This window comes from Coregonus lavaretus, assembly GCF_964263955.1.
Source record: "Coregonus lavaretus genome assembly, chromosome: 3".
NCBI classification, from domain to species: domain Eukaryota; kingdom Metazoa; phylum Chordata; class Actinopteri; order Salmoniformes; family Salmonidae; genus Coregonus; species Coregonus lavaretus.
Genome location: NC_139990.1, coordinates 65,396,015 through 65,417,680, shown reverse-complemented (window position 1 = coordinate 65,417,680; position 21,666 = coordinate 65,396,015). Strand labels below are relative to the sequence as shown.

General features: G+C 41.6%; 1 protein-coding gene across 2 annotated transcripts; it reads right to left on the bottom strand.

Annotated features, from left to right (window-relative positions):
• Positions 1-161: 161 nt before the first annotated feature.
• LOC311117792 (glucocorticoid-induced transcript 1 protein-like) lies at positions 162-21,303 on the bottom strand. 2 transcript variants are annotated; one of them, XM_084157565.1, is made up of 9 exons: positions 21,131-21,303; positions 20,631-21,011; positions 17,502-17,650; positions 11,490-11,582; positions 7,298-7,405; positions 5,211-5,348; positions 4,541-4,730; positions 3,176-3,296; positions 162-2,700 (listed from the first exon to the last, which is right to left on the bottom strand). In XM_084157565.1, the coding sequence occupies exons 2-9, from the start codon at positions 20,959-20,961 to the stop codon at positions 2,283-2,285; spliced, it is 1,548 nt and encodes a 515-aa protein (XP_084013691.1). In that variant the 5' UTR covers positions 20,962-21,011; positions 21,131-21,303; the 3' UTR covers positions 162-2,282. The 2 variants fall into 2 exon arrangements, with proteins under 2 accessions (XP_084013691.1, XP_084013690.1); XM_084157564.1 differs by having other exon boundaries at positions 7,298-7,408; positions 21,131-21,213.
• Between the last annotated feature and the right edge of the window lie 363 nt (positions 21,304-21,666).

Below are 21,666 nucleotides of genomic sequence, written 5' to 3'. Positions count from 1 at the left end.
GCGATACGGATTGAATCGAGCCCCTAGTCCCGTGTGGCCAGCCTAACAAAATCCTGTCTCGTTGGAAGCCTGGGCTTCATAAGCTAAAGGGGTTCTAATAATAACATTAAAATAATGTGAAGCTAGTGCCTTAAAAAAATAATTTAGACAAACAGCAAGTGTGATTTTATTGCTTACTTTATTGTAAAAACACACAAGGTCTACATATAAAACATGGAATACACAGGCATGATATATTAGTGCCGAACATGGCAAGCCTTGCTGAACTTTGAAAATAATGTGTTAGTATGATTCAAACTAGTCACGGAGCAGCGGTCATCTTTACCGACAAAATATACATCTAGGTTTGAGTGGATTGTGTTGCATATGTTTGTTCGTTTTGCAAATGGTTTTGGCTATTTTTATTTGAAAAAGCATTTCTTTTATTATTTGTAAATATTATTGCCAAGGGGTTTTAACGTAATGTATTGAAGATACATAATACACTTAGGCACTGGATTCAATTCGTATCGCAGAAGTATCGAGGGAGATCCACGTTATAGCACAATTTAAAGGCAATGTTCTCGCGGTACTTCCGCAACACGGATTGAATCCAGCCCTTGTACAGTTTCATGAAATATTTTACTCCATACTGAACGTCAAATCAACACTAGTTTGTATTTTTTTAACAGATCTGTAATTGCACACTTAACATTATCTGATTTGCTTTACATTTTATATAGTACTGTGTAATATTACTATTAAATAGTGATTATCCCGCCTGGAATTAAGTGCTTTGAAAATATCATTAGCCTCAATGTTAAGTGAGACATTGACAGAATTATAAGTGTTTGTTGATTGCTTATCTATTTCGTACAATTTAACTTTCTGCTTTGCTTTTTTTCCTAATTTCTTTTTTTGTTGTTGCTTAAAATATTGTTTTTAGGGGTAGATTCTATCAGATCTGCACTAGCCAACAACCGCATTAGAGCTGTCAAATCCACAAGCGGCTCCCGGCATTATACCTAAAGCGGACATTGCCATTGGCTGCATGGAGACGCATTAAGAGAAATCCCATGCAGCCTTGTTTACAAGTTTGAACACTGTAACGTGAGATGTAATCTATACCTCGATAGAAGTTCTCATTATTTTGTTGAATGATTTTCAATTTGAGCGTCATTATTTCTATATAGCCTACACTTTCTCTTTCTGAATTTCTATCGCGAGTGGGACGGGTGTGGCTTCGTGACAATGATCACAGGAGCAGCTGTTCACCGATTTAACAGCTCCAACGCAGTAACACCTCTGACCGCTGGTTAACGCTTAATCCGATTGAATCTAGGCCTTATTTTGACTATACTAAATCTGCTAATACTGTTGATATATTGGAGCTACAATATAATAACCTCTGGAATGTCTTAAGCACTTGAAACTATCTTTACGGATTTCCCGTACACCAGGTTATCATTTCTATCGATGGCAATCCTTTAATAAGTCGTGTTGAAAGATTAGAATCAGCACTTGTTTAAAGACTATGGAATGTCTTAGGAGTAATGTCATGAATTAACCATAAAAGGCAACGTTGAAGTTCATGCATGAGTAGTACATTCCAAATGACCTGAGTTCATTGGTTCTTCAGGGGACCTGAAACAAGGCAATGTGGGAACACTGCTTTGTAGCTGGCTGTTGGGTCACTTTCAGATAGTCTTTCTTTAGCTTTTTGTCATGAGTTTACAAACTGGACTGAGACCTGAAATAAGTAGAAACATTCGGGGAAAAGTGGAGCATTGTATTGTAACTGTAGGACATCCCAATAGGGTTTTCAATATAAACAGGCATGTTATTTTTTTTCCATTTAAAAGCTTATCCATGCTGTAATATTAGCTAGCAACACAGAACAGCTAAATAAGCTGGTTAGATAAACATTTTCAAAATTCAATAAAATATATGTTCTTCTCTTGCCCATTTAATTTTTTCTCAATTTCTTGAATTGACTTTGATAAAGCTGATTGCTACAGAACACAATACATGAAACAATCGAATCTACCCTCTGAAAAGAAAACAAGTCTTTCTGGAGGATGTTGCCTGCCACACCTTGCAGAAGAGAAGGCTAGGTTAGTAAGAATAGGCCCTCCTTGCTGGCTAATGTTGCATTAAAAGAGCCATACTCAGCTAGCCTGGTCCCAGATCTGTTTGTGCTGTTTTGCCACCTCCTATGGTCATTGCGACCATAGGAGTTAGCAAGACAGCACAAACTGATCTGGGACCAGGCTAATGCTCAGCAGCTGGACTGTCCCTGAGAACTAGCTGGTAAGAAGGATGTGTGTAGTGGAGCAGGGATCTGTAGACAGGCCGTCTGAGACCATTGCTGTGCTTGTCAGTTGATTAGTGTCTGTGTTAGGGCCTGTGTCTCGGCTCAGACTGTCTGTGCTGTTCTCTGTGCTTGTGTCGGTGCCTACGCCTGTGTCTGAGCTACTGACCATGTCTGTGCCTATAGACGAGCTCCAGTTAGTGGAGGCTAGAGTGGTGGAACTAGTGGGTGTCATGGCGTCCTCGGGCCATGTGCTGCCTTTTCCATGGAGACCAGGGCTGGAAGAGGTTGTGGTGAAGAGGGAGGAGCAGAGGAGTTTGACGGGACAGAAGGCGGAGCCCCTGGGGATGAAGTTCACCTTGTTTTTGTCTGGGCATGAAAAAAGAGGGAAGCCTTTGGAGACACCAGACCTGGGGAGGAAAAGAGAGGGAGATGTCTTCATCTTTTTATCATCACATACCAAAGTGTGTATATGAAACACCTACAGTGAGAGAGTCCTACATATGTAGGATCTTAATTTGATCACGCTGTTGCAGGAGAACTAAATGAAGATCCTACATCTGTACAGTGGCATAAGGACATACAGTATCAGACCAATTAAAAAAAGAAACTAAAACATGTAGCACTATGAAGTTGAGAAGCATTACAATTAGAAATACCCCTCAAAGTAGTGAAGACGGCAGCAGGTAGCTTAGTGGTTAAGAGCGTTGTGCCAGTAACCGAAAGGTCGCTGGTTCTAATCCCCGAGCCAACTAGGTGAAAAATCTGTCGATGTGCCCTTGAGCAAGGCACTTAACCCTAATTGCTCCTGTAAGTCGCTCTGGATGAGAGCGTCTGCTAAATGACTAAAATGTAAATGTAATGAAAAGGAGAGAGAAGACTTACACCATCTCTTCAAACACTTTGACCCTCTCACACCCCTCCGGAGGCTCCCGTTTGAACATGTAGCTGTTGTTGGGTTTGGGAGAGGTGGCAAACTTGGGAAGGGGAGAGCTGCATCCGCTGTCTGAAAACAGAATGAAACATGTAAGCAGGTCATTGTGGGGATCCCTTTAAAAGGAACATGTGTTAGCGATCTGTTGTCTATAGAAGACAATGAGGTGATTCATACAATACGGCACAGTATTAATATAGCATGAGACATTTATCATTAACCAAATCCTAATCACTAGACTCCTGAGCAGAGTATATGAGCGGAGCGTGCCCAATTTGATTGGAGCGTGGAGCGAGATTCCCAAAGGCTGGAGTGTCGGCCTTCTCACTCGCTCCAATTTCGCCCCCAGTAGCGCTTACTTCACGAGCTCAGGGCATGCCTGCCCCAGCATACATTTATAGTCTACTTGTTTTGATTGGGTTATTTTGCCTAAAAACCTTTAGGCCTACCTATAGAAAAATACAAAAAAACTCTGCATCTCTGCCCAGCCTGGCAAGATTGGCCAAAAGGGTGTTTATGGAGAGGATATTCTCCGCTGCTGGCGGCTCTCCAGGCACCATTGCATGAGCCTGAAGCCACAGGCTGGCCAAACTCGTGTTTCTAAAAATGAATTCAAAAGGCACTAACAACTCATTTTTCATTTAATTTGTATTTAATTAAAAAGTAAGTCACAGCCTATATGCGCAATTTATAGACTATAATGATTTAATACAACAAACTGTTGTTTAACTGCTGAGCCCTTTATGTCCCTACCAGCCTATTGTGTTACACTCACAAATGCTTCACAATGTACTTCTATGTAGACTATAGCCTTGAAATAATTGAAATAATATAAATAATATAGCCTAAATAATCCATTTTCGTTCCTTCTTAGGCTCCCTGTCTGGCTCCTGACCTATTTAGAGTGTTTATATGCTGTTTAATATGACATGTAGCCTATTTGAAATGATGTTCGCTTCTTACATTTACCTTCTCATGTTTATTCAAATACTTTTCATTCAAATCCATATGGTTTGGTATCAATACTTAAAAAACAATTGGTAGGTCCAGGTATTCACAAAAATAGATCGGTGTTGGTTAAATTGTGATTTTAATTAATGGAGCGAATTTGGAGTGAGTTTTTTTTCCTGTGAGCGTAGAGCGGTTTTTAACGGAGTGGTAGGAAAGGACATGGAGCGATGAGCAGGATTTCCAACTGCTCAACTACGCTCACAAACTCTGCTCCTGAGATATGCAATGGGTGGAGACTGTTGAATGTGTGCACTGAACAACAGCAATAGATCATGCAAGCCAAAAAATGCATCTGAATGGAATACCTTTGTCAAGCTCTTCTGCAGAGCAGGGGCTGCCTTCTGGGGAGTGGAGGGGGTCAGGGGTGAAGGGGCAGGGCCAGGGGCTGGAACCGCCACTAGAGGGGGCCTGGGTATCCGTGTCGCGTGTGTCACCGCCATTGCCGTAGCGATGAGGCTGAAAGGGGGCGCGGTGGCCGTCCAACACGTCCAAAGCCTGAGAGGTCAGAGGTGGAGATGGAGGGAAGGATGAAGGAGTGCAAGAACCACAGCAGGACACTATATCATTTACAATTATTATTGATCATCATACAGCAGTAAATTCAATGCATTCAGTTAATTTCAGTATTATCACACTGCATGTAAACTCCAGTTTGTGTGGAGGTATTAGAATGACAAGCAGAAAAGCGAATACCAGTGCAGATGATAATGCCTGGTACTGTATGAAAACGTTCAGAGCCCTTCTGCTTGTGCTGCAAGGTACAGCTGATTCTGAGATGAGGAAGGCTTGCTGTGCTGCAGGTCATAAATATGTGTGCACGAGTGCCCACATGCATGCACATGCTTCAGGGAGAGCAATTTTGTTAACCTGTCAAGGTTTACTTCCCTACTTCACACACAATTTACAGCTCTACTCAACTCTCAGCAATTTAAATCAGTGTGAGTGAGAATATAGTGTGTGTGTGTGTCCCCCCACCTGTATTCCCTGCTTCCAATCCTCTCTGATGAACACATTCTCCAGCTCGTGGTTGATGCCCTCCACGCTGCTAGGCACTCTCGATATGAGGGACTTTGGCACTGGGATATTCAACAGGGCTGTGGAAACCACCTTATTCTGGAAAATATGGCAAACCAATGGTTAAATTACATTTTGTTAGGTGTTGGAAATGTTTTGTAGCTTTTCTATGATAATTTTAAAACAGACATCTAGTCAATTGTATGCTCTCCCCAGTATTTCAGTGTATGATATTGCTATAGATTGTGATTTATGTGAGATTAAATATGAAGTTAAATGATATTAAAGTGAGGTCAACGATAATATAGGATAATACAGATTGTGATCTATCACAAGTGAAAGACATACCATGGCTAATTTAGTTTATGTTCTTTTTCCCAGTGCTTTGTTTACAGTTGCTCAGTATCCGTTAATGAATTCACCACAAACACAGAGACGACTGGGAACTTGGCATGCCCAGACACGTCTCCTCCTCCTCTCCCTCTCTGTCTTGTCAGAATGTCAAAATAGGGACAAGTGACCTAAATCAAATATAACACTCCATAAAACATCTATTGACTTATAAACATATATTGACATGTAAACCACAGTTCAAAAGTTTGGGGTCACTTAGAAATGTCCTTGTTTTCAAAAGAAAAGCATTTTTTTTGTCCATTAAAATAACATCAAATTGATCAGAAATACAGTGTAGACATTGTTAATGTTGTAAATGGCTATTGTAGCTGGAAACGGCTGATTGTTAATGGAATATCTACATAGACATACAGAGGCCAATTAACCGGGATGCTGACCTTCTAGGCAGAGTTGCAAAGAAAAAGCCATATCTCAGTCTGCCCATCTTAATCTTTTATTTTTATTGGCCAGTCTGAGATATGGCTTTTTCTTTGCAACTCTGCCTAGAAGGTCAGCATCCCGGAGTCGCCTCTTCACTGTTGACGTTGAGACTGGTGTTTTGCGGGTATTATTTAATGAAGCTGCCAGTTGAGGACCTGTGAGGAGTCTGTTTCTCAAACTAGACACTAATTTAATTTGTCCTCTTGCTCAGTTGTGCACTGGGGCCTCCCACTCCTCTTTCTATTCTGGTTAGAGCCAGTTTGCGACGTTCTGTGAAGGGAGTAGTACACAGCGTTGTACGAGATCTTCCGTGTCTTGCCAATTTCTCGCATGGAATAGCCTTCATTTCAACAAGAATAAACTGACGAGTTTCAGAAGAATATTATTTGTTTCTGGCCATTTTGATCCTGTAATCGAACCCACAATTGCTGATGCTCCAGATATTTTTGCTTTTTTAATCAGCACAAGTTTTCAGCTGTGCTAACATAATTGCAAAAGGGTTTTCTAATGATCAACTTGGATTAGCAAACACAACGTGCCATTGAAACACAGGACTGATGGTTGCTGATAATGGGCCTCTGTAAGCCTATGTAGATATTCCATAAAAAAATCTGCAGTTTCCAGCTACAACAGCCATTTACAACATTAACAATGTCTACACTGTATTTCTGATCAATTTGATGTTATTTGAATGGACAAAACAAATTACTTTTCTTTCAAAAACAAGGACATTTGTAAGTGACAACAAACTTTTGAACGGTAGTATATATATATATATATATATATATATATATATATATATATATATATATATATATATATACACACACACACACACATCAATATATGTTTTATGGAGTGTTATATTTGATTTAGTTCAGGCATGTTTCCTGTCATATACATTAATATGACAGGAAACATGCCTGAACAATTGCCTGAACAATTCTGCACTACAGCAAAGCCACATTGTTGTTTTGGAAAGACAAGTTGCCTGAAGCAGAAACAGCCTGGCACCCAGGCTACCAAAACCCTAGTCTATAAATTTACAATCAAGTATTATCCATAATAAGTACTGTATTTATTTAAGGTTGTACATGGTACGGTGACACTCCCACTGTGAATATAGCATTGGGGCAGACACCATACTAGTACAATGCTACCATGCCCTGTGATCTGGGTGGCAGACAGGGAGGCAGCAGTAGGGTATAACTCACCTGGGGTTGGCATGGGGTGCTGGTGTGTAGACCCGGCTGCTGATCCCTGTCTTTGCTCTGGCGGCTGACCTGTTTACTGCGCTGGAGCTGCAGCCTGAGTTTAGCAATCTGCTGGAGAAAGACAGGGGGTTTATCTCAGAGAAAAATGAATGGTTCTCAATGGACATTCAAGGTAGCCTGGTGGCCCCATACTGTATGTGCTGTGTAACCAACACTTCTATTGTTTCATGCCATACATGGCAGAGAGGAGTTGGCTAAAGCACAAACAGACTGGAACACCAGGCTATATTTGAGATATAATTCAATAGAATATGCCTTTAGCAAAGGTACAAAGCAATAGGTAAGGGATAATCAATGAGGGGCAATGCATTCGATGGAAAATTATGCACGATGTGGAAGGTGTGCTACGATGCGCAGCGGAGTGCCACTAAGCTTCCTCGGAGTTGCATTGCTTTTTTTTGTTTTCCTCAGAATAGCATTTCTCCAGCATTCGGAGTGATTTGTCCACAGATTCAGAATGAACTTGAAAAATGTTGTAAAGAGAGGGCTTTTATGGATGTAGCTATGATCAAACATAAGTGAAGTCAAAGGGTTATTTTGTTTCTGTACTGGTTATATAATCATAACATAATCAGTTATATAATGCAGACTAAGGCGAGGTCTTTTAATGCTGATTTTATAATCCTGGCAATACAGTACACAGAAAGAGTATGTCTACTTTATAGGATGCCCTTCCCTGCATGTCATCCATAGAGGTTATTATAGAACAGTACCATGTCATCCATAGAGGTTATTATAGAACAGTACCATGTCATCCATAGAGGTTATTATAGAACAGTACCATGTCATCCATATAGGTTATTATAGAACAGTACCATGTCATCCAGAGGTTATTATAGAACAGTACCATGTCATCCAGAGGTTATTATAGAACAGTACCATGTCATCCAGAGGTTATTCTAGAACAGTACCATGTCATCCATAGAGGTTATTATAGTACAGTACCATGTCATCCAGAGGTTATTATAGAACAGTACCATGTCATCCATAGAGGTTATTATAGTACAGTACCATGTCATCCATAGAGGTTATTATAGAACAGTACCATGTCATCCACAGAGGTTATTATAGAACAGTACCATGTCATCCATAGAGGTTATTATAGAACAGTACCATGTCATCCATAGAGGTTATTATAGAACAGTACCATGTCATCCACAGAGGTTATTATAGAACAATAGGGCGGCAGGTAGCTTAGTGGGTAAGAGCGTTGTGCCAGTAACCGAAAGGTCGCTGGTTCTAATCCCCGAGCCGACTAGGTGAAAAATCTGTCGATGTGCCCTTAAGCAAGGCACTTAACCCTAATTGCTCCTGTAAGTCGCTCTGGATAAGAGCGTCTGCTAAATGACTAAAATGTAAATGTAAAATGTAACAATTGTGCCCTTGAGCAAGGCACTTAACCCTAATTGCTCCTGTAAGTCGCTCTGGATAAGAGCGTCTGCTAAATGACTAAAATGTAAATGTAAACAGTACCATGTCATCCATAGAGGTTATTATAGAACAGTACCATGTCATCCACAGAGGTTATTATAGAACAGTACCATGTCATCCACAGAGGTTATTATAGAACAGTACCATGTCATCCACAGAGGTTATTATAGAACAGTACCATGTCATCCACAGAGGTTATTATAGAACAGTACCATGTCATCCATAGAGGTTATTATAGAACAGTACCATGTCATCCATAGAGGTTATTATAGAACAGTACCATGTCATCCATAGAGGTTATTATAGAACAGTACCATGTCATCCATAGAGGTTATTATAGAACAGTACCATGTCATCCATAGAGGTTATTATAGAACAGTACCATGTCATCCATAGAGGTTATTATAGAACAGTACCATGTCATCCATAGAGGTTATTATAGAACAGTACCATGTCATCCATAGAGGTTATTATAGAACAGTACCATGTCATCCAGAGGTTATTATAGAACAGTACCATGTCATCCAGAGGTTATTATAGAACAGTACCATGTCATCCAGAGGTTATTATAGAACAGTACCATGTCATCCATAGAGGTTATTATAGAACAGTACCATGTCATCCACAGAGGTTATTATAGAACAGTACCATGTCATCCACAGAGGTTATTATAGAACAGTACCATGTCATCCATAGAGGTTATTATAGAACAGTACCATGTCATCCACAGAGGTTATTATAGAACAGTACCATGTCATCCACAGAGGTTATTATAGAACAGTACCATGTCATCCACAGAGGTTATTATAGTACAGTACCATGTCATCCATAGAGGTTATTATAGAACAGTACCATGTCATCCATAGAGGTTATTATAGAACAGTACCATGTCATCCATAGAGGTTATTATAGTACAGTACAGTGTGGTTCATCTGGATTGACTTGCATTGAGAGAGTACATGATAGGAGTCAATAATGACAAGGCGATCCATATGAGGTTTCTGAAGATGAGAAAGAACAAAGCAGTGTAAAGCTCATTGTATTAAAGGGCTGGACCTCACAATATGATCACAATACTTAGGTGAGCGATACGATATGTATTGCGATTCTATATGTATCACGATTCTGTATGTATTGCGATTGGATACTGCGATTTTATTGCGATTTGATGTTCCAAACATATTGCTCACTATATGTCTGCAGCAGACGGATAAGAAAAAGCCATGACAAAATGAGTTGGAGAACTAGCTATAGGATGATAAATACCAGAGTTCTGGCGAAGGTACACCTGACTAGCGCTAGCTAACGTTATCTTGTATTTTATCTTTTACAAATCAATACTTGGAGTCAACAGTATCGATATATAATCGACCAAAACAATATTGCGATACTCTACTGCTTTGAAACTCAACTCTGGACCTCGAAGCCAGTTACACTGCGTTTTTTTTTGTTCCCCTCTAATCAGGGACTGATTTAGACCTGGCACACCAGGTGGGTGCAATTAATTATCAGGTAGAACAGAACATCCGGACCTCGTAGGGTAAGATTTGAACACCCCTGCTTACTGTATTGATTCCCCCTCCCCCCCATCTCTACTGTATAGTACCACTCACTGTTGGGTGGGAGGATTTGGCCTTTGGCTATATATGACTGGGTCTCTCAGGATATAAGTGTCAGCTAAAATAATACATTTCATTGACAATATGTAAGACTACATGCCAAATCCAAATGTACCTATTGCTACTTTTATACACTACAATGGGCGACTAAGTTAAACTTAGATCATTAGTATCTTTAGAAACATGTACATGTTGCTATACTGTATGTTACTACATGTACATACAGTACAGTATCATATCATCATAATCATGTCAAGAACAAAAAGAAACATCTCAACATAGTGAGAGAACATTCCATCCATTTAGTGTTTATTGGTCATCTAACAGGCCTATCTTATGTAAGTCAGCCCATTTCAAAAGCCTCAATACCATTGTTTTGCTGTGTTGCTCTTGAGCAAAAGCCAGCAGACTGTAACAAGCTTATATATGTGTTGTTTGCAGGAGGAGTAGGCCTTTATGGAGTTAGATAAGGTTCATCCTTGTCACTAGAGTATCAACAGGGCCAAGCTGAGGGGGAAATGATATGGCTGTTACACCCTGCAGACAAGTTCAGTGCCTGCTCCCCCTCTCAAAACAACCAGCCACAATGAGATGCGACGGACTAGGCTACAGAGGGAAAGGAAGGTTAAATAAAGACTGTGGTCTGGAAGAGCTAGAGAACTAATAGCTCAATGTGGTCTCCAGCTAGCCACTAATTCAGCCAGGCAACGCGCATGGAAACCGACCTTCAGGAGCATAATATTTAACTGAACCTCATATCCTGACAAATAAAACACATTTCAAGTAATGGCTGAACCTCAAAGCTCTGACAAAAACTTGTTGGAGGTATATTTGACTGTGCACATACAGTGCAGCTCCAATAATGTCAACAATACAACTCTTGCTGGATGTTTTGTGACAGACCAGCTATTCTGGTCTAACGTTAAACTCCTCAGAGAGTTATGGTGTTGACATTGGTTACAGTATTGGATTACAAATAATAGGATAGCGCTCCTTACAGTTGTTTTGGCTAGAGACACAGGTCATGCAGAGAGTGTGTAGGCTAGCCTATATATGCTAGGAAGTTTGAGTGTGGCACCTACCTCTTTCAGATGGTCTGCGCTACCCCAGGAGGCTGACCGCTGGTGTGGGCTTCCCTGCTCCCCTCCAGCATCCTCTATCCACAGACCAGGAGTCTGAAACACACACACACACACACACACACACACACACACACACACACACACACACACACTCTAAGCAGTGGATAAACAAATACACCCACATCATCCCCTTCATTTGTATGGAATTCAGGAAGACTGAGACAAGACTCTGGAATTCATTGAGATGAACAGATGAGAGAGAGGTGGGTGAAAGCAATCATGAACCCTGTGCCTTCGCCAGAGATGCACACATCTGGAAACAATCAAATTAGTCAAAAATGGTCTTTGCGGGATAAAGATGGATGCAGCTCACCAGAAGCAAAAAACAGTAATAACATGTGTGATAGCTACTACTTAAAGTTGTATCCTTACAGTTGTAACGACAATCCACATTAGGACAGATTGCCAAAGGCTAATTTGTGGTTGGTGATTGACATACTACATACTAACTACTAGCTGGTAATTCTGTGGGAAATGTCTGCTCTTTCTCCACTACAGCAGATAGAGAAAAGTGCTCTAGTGTCTACAAGAATGCAACCTTTACATAAATAAGGAAACGGTTAACTTATGTAAAATACATGCAAAAAAGAGACAGGATGTTTCAAAAGCATGTTTGCAACCATGATGCACTTCCCTTTGATTATGCATATCAACAGTGACATTGGTCCTCCAAGGCGTCGTGGTCAATACAGTAGAGTGAAGCATCTTAAATGTCAATGTCCTCGTACTGCCTTACGTTTGACCCTTGTCGAAAAACAAAACATCCTCTATAACGCACAACGTTACACAAAAGACCCACTCTATGATATGCAATATGAAGAACACCAGTGAAGCGTTAGGGCTGGCTACTGGCACATTGCTCTTCAGAAAGGACAAACGGTTTAAACGGGTGTTTGTGCCCCAATAAAGAGGCCACTATGCTGGATGACAGATGTGCTACCGTTTAGAGTAACATTTTGTACATGGCTATGGTATTGCTGTGGTGTTTGATGCTAGAGCCAAACATTGAGGGCTGAATGAATAGTGAAAGGAAAGTTTCCACTGCTAAGTGCTAACTTTGCAAAAAGTTATATTGAGATGTTAAGTAATATGGATATTATTAACTTTACTAATTATTAACTAGCCTAGTTCTCCAGTACTACTAAAGCCTACCCTTCAGCAAATAGATAAAATGGTACAAGAACATAGCATTGCCATAGGCTACTTATCATCATTTTAATAACAATTTAAATGTTTATTTTTAACAACAAATGAAGTGTCTGTTCATAGAGCTCCCAGCTTTGTTTACTTCAAGACACTTGTATCAAGTTAGTTTTTGCACTTCCAGCCTGCCTTGTGGGTTTGTGTGCCAGGTGTTATGCCAGATAATGCTCTGGTGAAATAAAGTTAGCGTACTTTACTTTCACAGCCTACAGCTCATGTTAAATGATTCTCACCCCACTTAAAATCCTGTTTGATTCCCCAGCAGGGATACTGAACGTCAATGGATTTACAATGGAATTCAAGTTGGTTTGTTTAGTTTACATGCTGAGGCAAGAGTATAGAATGCCGCTGCTATCATTTGGTCTGATTTGAGTTGATGAGGGCATTACGTTCTGGTTCTGTGAGCTTCTTGGTCTTCTCATCTACAGCGCATTCTGAAAGTATTCAGACCTCTTCCGTTTTTCCACATTTTGTTACGTTACAGCCTTATTCTAAAATGGATTAAATAAATGTTTTCCTCATCAATCTACACACAATACCCCATAATGCCAATTTAGACATTTTAGCAAATTTCTAAAAAATTAAAACAGAAATACCTTATTTACATAAGTATTCAGACCCTTTGCTATGAGACTCAAAATTGAGCTCAGGTGCATCCTGTTTCCATTGATCATCCTTGAGATGTTTCTACAACGTCATTGGAGTCCACCTGTGGTAAATTCAATTGATTGGACATGATTTGGAAAGGCACACACCTGTCTATATAAGGTCCCACAGTTGACAGTGCATGTCAGAGCAAAAACCATGTCATGAGGTCGAAGGAATTGTCCGTAGAGCTCCGAGACAGGATTGTGTCGAGGCACAGATCTGGGGAAGGGTACCAAAAAATGTCTGCAGCATTAAAGGTCCCCAAGAACACAGTGGCTTCCATTATTCTTAAAATGGAAGAAGTCTGGAACCACAAAGAGCTGGCCGCCCGGCCAAACTGAGAAATCGGGGGAGAAGGGCCTTGGTCAGGGAGGTGACCAAGAACCCGATGGTCACTTTGACAGAGCTCCAAAGTTCCTCTGTGGAGATGGGAGAACCTTCCATAAGGACAACCATCTCTGCAGCACTCCACCAATCAGGCTTTATGGTAGAGTGGCCAGACAGAAGCCACTCCTCAGTAAAAGGTACATGACAGCCCGCTTGAAGTTTGCCAAAAGGCACCTAAAGGACTCTCAGACCATGAGAAACAAGATTGTCTGGTCTGATGAAACCAAGATTGAACTCTTTGACCTGAATGCCAAGCGTCACATCTGGAGGAAACCTAGCACCATCCCTACGGTGAAGCATGGTGGTGGCAGCATCATGCTGTGGGGATGTTTTTCAGTGGCAGGGACTGGGAGACTAGTCAGGATCGAGGGAAAGATGAACGGAGCAAGAGCGCTCAGGACCTCAGACTTGGGCAAAGGTTCACATTCCAAACAGGACAACGACCCTAAGCAAACAGCCAAGACAATGCAAGAGTGGCTTCGGGACAAGTCTCTGAATGTCCTTGAGTGGCCCAGCCAGAGCCCGGACTTGAACCCGATCGAACATCTCTGGAGAGACCTGAAAATAACTGTGCAGCGACGCTCCCCATCCAACCTGACAGAGCTTGCGAGGATCTGCAGAGAAGAATGTGAGAAACTCCCCAAATACAGGTGTGCCAAGCTTGTAGCGTTATACCCAAGAAGACTCGAGGATTTAATCGCTGCCAAAGGTGCTTCAACAAAGTACTGAGTAAAGGGTTTGAATACTTATGTAAAATGTGATGTTTCAGTTTTTTATTTGCAAAAATGTCTAAAAACCTGTTTTTGGTTTGTCATTATGGGGTATTGATGAAGGAAAAAAACTATTGAATCCATTTTAGAACAGGGCTGTAACATAACAAAATGTGGAAAAGGTCATGAAGTCTGAATACTTTCCGAATGCACTGTATCTTACAGTATGCACGTCTCTAAAACATGAGGAACATTTTAGTGAATAGATAAATATCTTTGACAAAACGCTTATTATGGATTCAAGCTGCTTGAAGAACATGGAATGAGCAGTAATGCATAACTGCTTACTTTAGACAACTCATAAGTAAAACATGCTGAGTTGATTGTCATCGATAATATACAGTCCACATCCTGCCTGTGTAACAATTCTAAAAACAAAGATTAAGACAGTCTTTAGTCTGGTGTGTGTGTGCGCACACATGCAATCATTGCACTCTGTCTGTCTGTGTGCCTGTGTGTGTGTGTGTGTGTGTGTGTGTGTTTAATCTTCATACAGACATTCTCTGTGTTCTGTAACCACAGGGCCTAGGGCAGATAGATCTATCCCGGAACAGTGATTAGCATATGTATGGCCCTCCGCTCCTCACTCCCACACAAAGGCAGACGGGCCAGCCACGAGGGCCAGGTGGTAAGCAGTGGGATTCCTCTCCTCGCCCCAACCATCGCCTGAGGGACAGGTGCAAACAACTTCACCTCCGTCTCTAGATTGTATGCTACAACAAAGAGCTGGGACTTTTTGTCCCAGGTTTTTTTGATGTTACAGTGTTACAGGCGATTTGGGATAATGGGATATTTTGTTAACAGGAAGAAGCTAGTCTGTGACTGTACTTGGGGAGCTTGTGCTTTTCCTAATCCAAGTGGTTTAAGTGAAGCAGTCCACACCATCATTAGGGGAACGTTGATTCTATACAGTGAGGGAAAAAAGTATTTGATCCCCTGCTGATTTTGTACGTTTGCCCACTGACAAAGAAATGATCAGTCTATAATTTTAATGTTAGGTTTATTTGAACAGTGAGAGACAGAATAACAACAAAAAAATCCAGACAAACGCATGTCAAAAATGTTATAAATTGATTTGCATTTTAATGAGGGAAATAAGTATTTGACCCCCTCTCAATCAGAAAGATTTCTGGCTCCCAGGTGTCTTTTATACAGGTAACGAGCTGAGATTAGGAGCACACTCTTAAAGGGAGTGCTCCTAATCTCAGTTTGTTACCTGTATAAAATACACCTGTCCACAGAAGCAATCAATCAATCAGATTCCAAACTCTCCACCATGGCCAAGACCAAAGAGCTCTCCAAGGATGTCAGGGACAAGATTGTAGACCTACACAAGGCTGGAATGGGCTACAAGACCATCAGCAAGCAGCTTGGTGAGAAGGTGAATACATTTGGTGCGATTATTCGCAAATGGAAGAAACACAAAATTACTGTCAATCTCCCTCGGCCTGGGGCTCCATGCAAGATCTCACCACGTGGAGTTGTAATCATCATGAGAACGGTGAGGAATCAGCCCAGAACTACACAGGAGGATCTTGTCAATGATCTCAAGACAGCTGGGACCATAGTCACCAAGAAAACAATTGGTAACACACTACGCCGTGAAGGACTGAAATCCTGCAGCGCCCACAATGTCCCCCTGCTCAAGAAAGCACATATACAGGCCTGTCTGAAGTTTGCCAATGAACATCTGAATGATTCAGAGGAGAACTGGGTGAAAGTGTTGTGGTGAGATGAGAACAAAATCGAGCTCTTTGGCATCAACTCAACTCGCCGTGTTTGGAGGAGGAGGAATGCTGCCTATGACCCCAAGAACACCATCCCCACCGTCAAACATGGAGGTGGAAACATTATGCTTTGGGGGTGTTTTTCTGCTAAGGGGACAGGACAACTTCACCGCATCAAAGGGACGATGGACAGGCCATGTACCGTCAAATCTTGGGTGAGAACCTCCTTCCCTCAGCCAGGGCATTGAAAATGGGTCGTGGATGGGTATTCCAGCATGAAAATGACCCAAATCACACGGCCAAGGCAACAAAGGAGTGGCTCAACGAGAAGCACATTAAGGTCCTGGAGTGGCCTAGCCAGTCTCCAGACCTTAATCCCATAGAAAATCTGTGGAGGGAGCTGAAGGTTCGAGTTGCCAAACGTCAGCCTCAAAACCTTAATGACTTGGAGAAGATCTGCAAAGAGGAGTGGGACAAAATCCCTCCTGAGATGTGTGCAAACCTGGTGGCCAACTACGAGAAACGTCTGACCTCTATGATTGCCAACAAGGGTTTTGCCACCAAGTACTAAGTCATGTTTTGCAGAGGGGTCAAATACTTATTTCCCTCATTAAAATGCAAATCAATTTATAACATTTTTGACATGCGTTTTTCAGGATTTTTTTGTTGTTATTCTGTCTCTCACTGTTCAAATAAACCTACCATTAAAATTAAAGACTGATCATGTCTTTGTCAGTGGGCAAACGTACAAAATCAGCAGGGGATCAAATACCCTTTTCCCTCACTGTACGTAGCAACTTGAACCTGGAGGCCCACTCACCACTTCCGAAGACTAAACAAAGAGCCCCAAGGTGAATGAAGGGTTAAAGGGATGAAGCCATGTAAATGAGGCTGGGCGGCGCTCATTCAGCCACATGAAAGGATTCTATTAGGACGGACAGCTCGGCCATGGTCAATGGCCCTGCCATCATCATACATATTCAATATGGGTTCATAACCACAAAAATCTGCCCATTCTCAAACTGCATTGAACGGTCAATCACGTTGACCAGAATAGTGAGTGCTGATGTGTGGAATGCTACCCAGGAAAATTGTGGTCAAAATAAACCCAGTACGTGTTTTCCTAAAGAGAAACTTGATTTAGAAAACATATGCATTTAAATAAATTATTATGATGTGCACCATTAGCTTTTATGGGTCCTTTGACCTAAAGTTACCTGTGTGGCTTTGTCTTTCATGCAGGAAGGGTAGGGTCCGTGGGAGTCACGAGGCCACTGGCCTGTGAGGTACGGCCCCATAATGGCGTCCAGGGAAGATGTCCGCCGGATAGCACTGGAGCTACGCGCCTGCAGTTTGGACCTCTCTCCTACAGGAGCGAGGGGAGAGCAAGGGTCAGGACAGGACACACCCACACTGTCATACTGAACAATGTCTTGTTGTTTTCCATAAACAGTTCTATTGCTAACCTTATTGAGTATCAGTGCTTTACAGTGATATATACTAGGCCTAACTAATCTGGTTGTGTTGAAGCTAGGTCTGATGTTATGGGAGCTGCCTTCTCGAAGCCAAAGTAGTTAAACACACACCACCCACATAAGAACTCATAAACAACCACACCACAATTAACATCAATACGGCCTGCATTCACTCAACATTCCTCCTGCAGTAACTCACAGTAAAAACCCAAACACAGAAATGCACTGTTTTTCTAAAGCAGGGAGACATGGAGGGGGAAATGGGTGAAAGCATAGGCTAGTAGGCAGTATTATGCTTTGTGATTGTTGAAAGTCAATGGGAGCTCCTTGCTTTCCATTTCAAAGAGCTTATGAAGGGTGAAGCAGGTGACCAGGGTACACATTCTTCATTCAATCTGTTCCTTGTCTAGGTGCACAGTGTTCCTTTTCGATACCACTACACACCACCTAGGCTCTAGGGTCTAGATGATCAGCCAAGTCTGAGCATATCAACCAAAAGACATTGGCTAAGTAAGTAAACCCAATGACCTAGGGTAAACTATCTGAGGAAAAGGGAGTGGATTTCCATCAATATTGTTACAGCCAAAGTTCTCCAAACACAGCATGCAAATTTAGCCCGAGTGATTTTCCACCGTCTCTCCACTTTGCTAAATTTAGGCTCTCAAGAACAAAATAAAGTCAGATAATTTTCTGGCTTTTAGTATGCATAAGGTCCCTTTCACAATTTTCAAATCAACCTTTTCAAAAATAGTGAACTTTCTACCAAAGTTGATAGATTTTAGGCTGGGTTCTAAATTTAACAACATGCTTGTTTTCCAATTTACTCTTACTCTGCAGTTTGGGGACGTGTGACAATGAGGAAGGCCATTTCAGCACAGCTGGCACTTTGACAGGGAGGGGGAGTTTCTTTGTTGTGGCCATTGGGATGGCCTAGTGTGGGGATGATGTCATAGTGTGAACCTAAAGGTCATGCGGTGGAATGTCACCCTTCTCCATGGCCTTCACCCTGGCCCGTTGTCCTGGCGACCCTTTCACCACCACCTAGCTCAGATGAGATGAGTGATGCCAATGAACATGCTGACTGACTGAAAGGAAGATGCCCACTAGTTAACTTCTCCAATGTTCCAATCACAAAGCTGCATGGCTGACAAGGACACAATGTATTGTCCACTTTAATGTTTAACCTTAATTTGTCAGATGCCTCGAAAGACAAAACCACAAATTCACCACAAATTCCCTTCAGTGTGTTCACTGCAAATAGCATACAATTCTGAGGAAACGGTCAAATAAAAATACCTCCATATTTCCATTTGACAATGAAAGATGAACAATACATTTACAAATGTCAATTTCCATCCCTGTACACTTCCCAGTGCTATCCCAATTCCACTTGTCGCAATGCAATGCAATGCACCTCCTACCCCTAGCTAGCAGATGACATCACATGAAACAAACTAGCCTTGTTTCGACTGGGAGGTCACTGCCATCAAACAGCGGATCAAGTCTCCATCACGAACTATGTGACTGGACACTGCTCAGGGTTGAAGGTCATCTCATTCTGAGGACCAGGGAATGCAAGGCATGTCATGCCATTTTCCCGAACATAGAGTTACCAACCCCACAATAACCGCAATGCAGCTCAGAGACAAGGAGGCTGCCATCTTGGGGAAAGGTAAGGCGGACGCCATTATACTCCACTGATGTAGGAGAGCGTCAAGACAGCTGGAGTGTCATGGCTGTCACTGGTTGAACCATGGTGATTCATGACCTGCCCTCGTAAAGTGCCGGAGGTCATTGTAGTAAAAATACCTTGTTGCATAGTGAGTACAACATAGTCCTGGATGCAAATTTGGAGTCACAGAACAGGTTCGACGCAGTCTCCAAGCTGTGACAGAAAAAGCTAACGGTATTCAGAGATTTCTGCTTCACAAAGGCAAGCAGACATTAACTGGATGCTTTGTGTGTCTTGCGTTTTACTGCATAGAGGGTTTGCTGAGAAATACAACTAAAGTGTTCCAGAAAATATTGTGTTGGGGAAGATAAATATAATCAGTCTCAATACCAGAGGCAACATCAATATTTGGCAGGAGACCCTGTCTCAGAAACAGGATTTAGAGTGGTCTAGTCTCCCATCTCCCCCTTCAGTCCACCCTCCATCTCCTTATCACCTGAAAGTAACAATGGCTCAGGTTGAAGCAATAGAGCCATGAAATGTCACACCACTCACTTCCATTCTCCATAACATAGGGCTCACAATATGTTCTCGATGTGTACAATACAGTACAGGTGAAAGGGAGTAGGTCATATACCTGTAACCTGACTGTTTGTTCAACAACGATTCTCAGGTTCTACGTCCCCTTTACAACCCATAAGCATGTTTTGCTGCCAATGATCTCCTCCCCTTTTCTGTCAATAGTCCATAAGCAGCAGGAGTGTAAGAGGAGAGGACACTATAAGCTTCCTTATTAGTGACGTACTGTAGTAGTAGGCCTACATATGGGCCTACTTCCCCTTTTGTGTAACTCTGGGGCCATATATTCAATCAAAACTAATATGCTGGTGAGGTTTTATACAAATTATATATTACATGAATCCTAATCAGCACAAGACAAATTATGTTTTTGACTTACCTTATAAACCTTGGGACCTATTCCTTGTCAGGGTGACTGAATAGGGCCCAGTGAGTCTCATTAATCCATCAATATTGTACAAATTAATTCATCTATAAAATGCATAGCAAACACTGTATTACAGGAATACAAAAGGCCTACAATCTCTTGACCATCACCAAGAGCAAGCTAAAGGGTGCATTTGTCCTGAATACATCGATATTGTAGCATGTGGTAGATGGTTAATATAACAATATTTTACCTCTACAAACGGGTGAGTTTGGACCCCGGTCAGGTGAGTGCGAGACCCTATTTTCAGGAGACAGTCTCTGTCTCGTGGCACCAGTGCAATTTACTCCAAGATTCAGTGTCGCACTTGGGGGAGATGACCCGCGGCTATTTGTCGGTCCATTGTTGCCTCCAACAGAGTGAGACGGAGAGCGTGTCGGGCTGCTCTGGCCCCCGCGTAGGAGCTGGTAGGGCACAGTAGCACGGATGGGGTGCAAACGACAGCTGTTGGATAAACTGGGGGACCCTGCATTGCTACGTCTGACTGTGGACTGTTGTTGAAGCGAGTTGGTGGGAGCTGACATTCTGCTGCTTCGTATCACTTTCAGGAAAAATATCGCCAAGATATCCGCTTCTGGAAAACAGAGGATACACTTCCTTTAATTCTAGCTCGTATGCTGTTCGAGCTCATTTAGCAGCTATCTCGCAGTTATCTTGCATCTCGAAAAGGCGAATTCTACTGCAATAACTTACCTGAAGAACACTAAAACAAGTCTTCTTTGTGCATGTTTGTCGAAAACGTTCAATATATGTTGTTTAAAAACATAATTTGTACAGTTAGCTAAACATATTTACTATTTACTATTCTTTGGTTCTTCCCTACCTTCCCCACGTCCACTGTAAATGACAGTTGTATCGACAAGACTACTGGCTGATAAACGTGGGCGGGCTGCACTCTTTCATTCTGATCATGTGGTTGGACAGCTAAATTATACAGTAACATTAGTAATTGGTCCAATGATGTCTATCGACTGTACTTTCAGCCAATAACTTCATCGATGTATTATAAGAATTGGACCAATTTCTTTCTCAAAACCTTCGTTTTAAAAATTAACTTAAGAATATTTGTGTAATTACCTGTACAATTAAATACATAATTTTTGATGTAATGACAATATGGACGAAATGTTGTTGGACAAACCTGATTCTAGGACAAAGACATGATTTGATTAAATATTTTTAAATCAAATTTGCATAGTCCCAGGACTAAGCTATATGTGTATACGTGT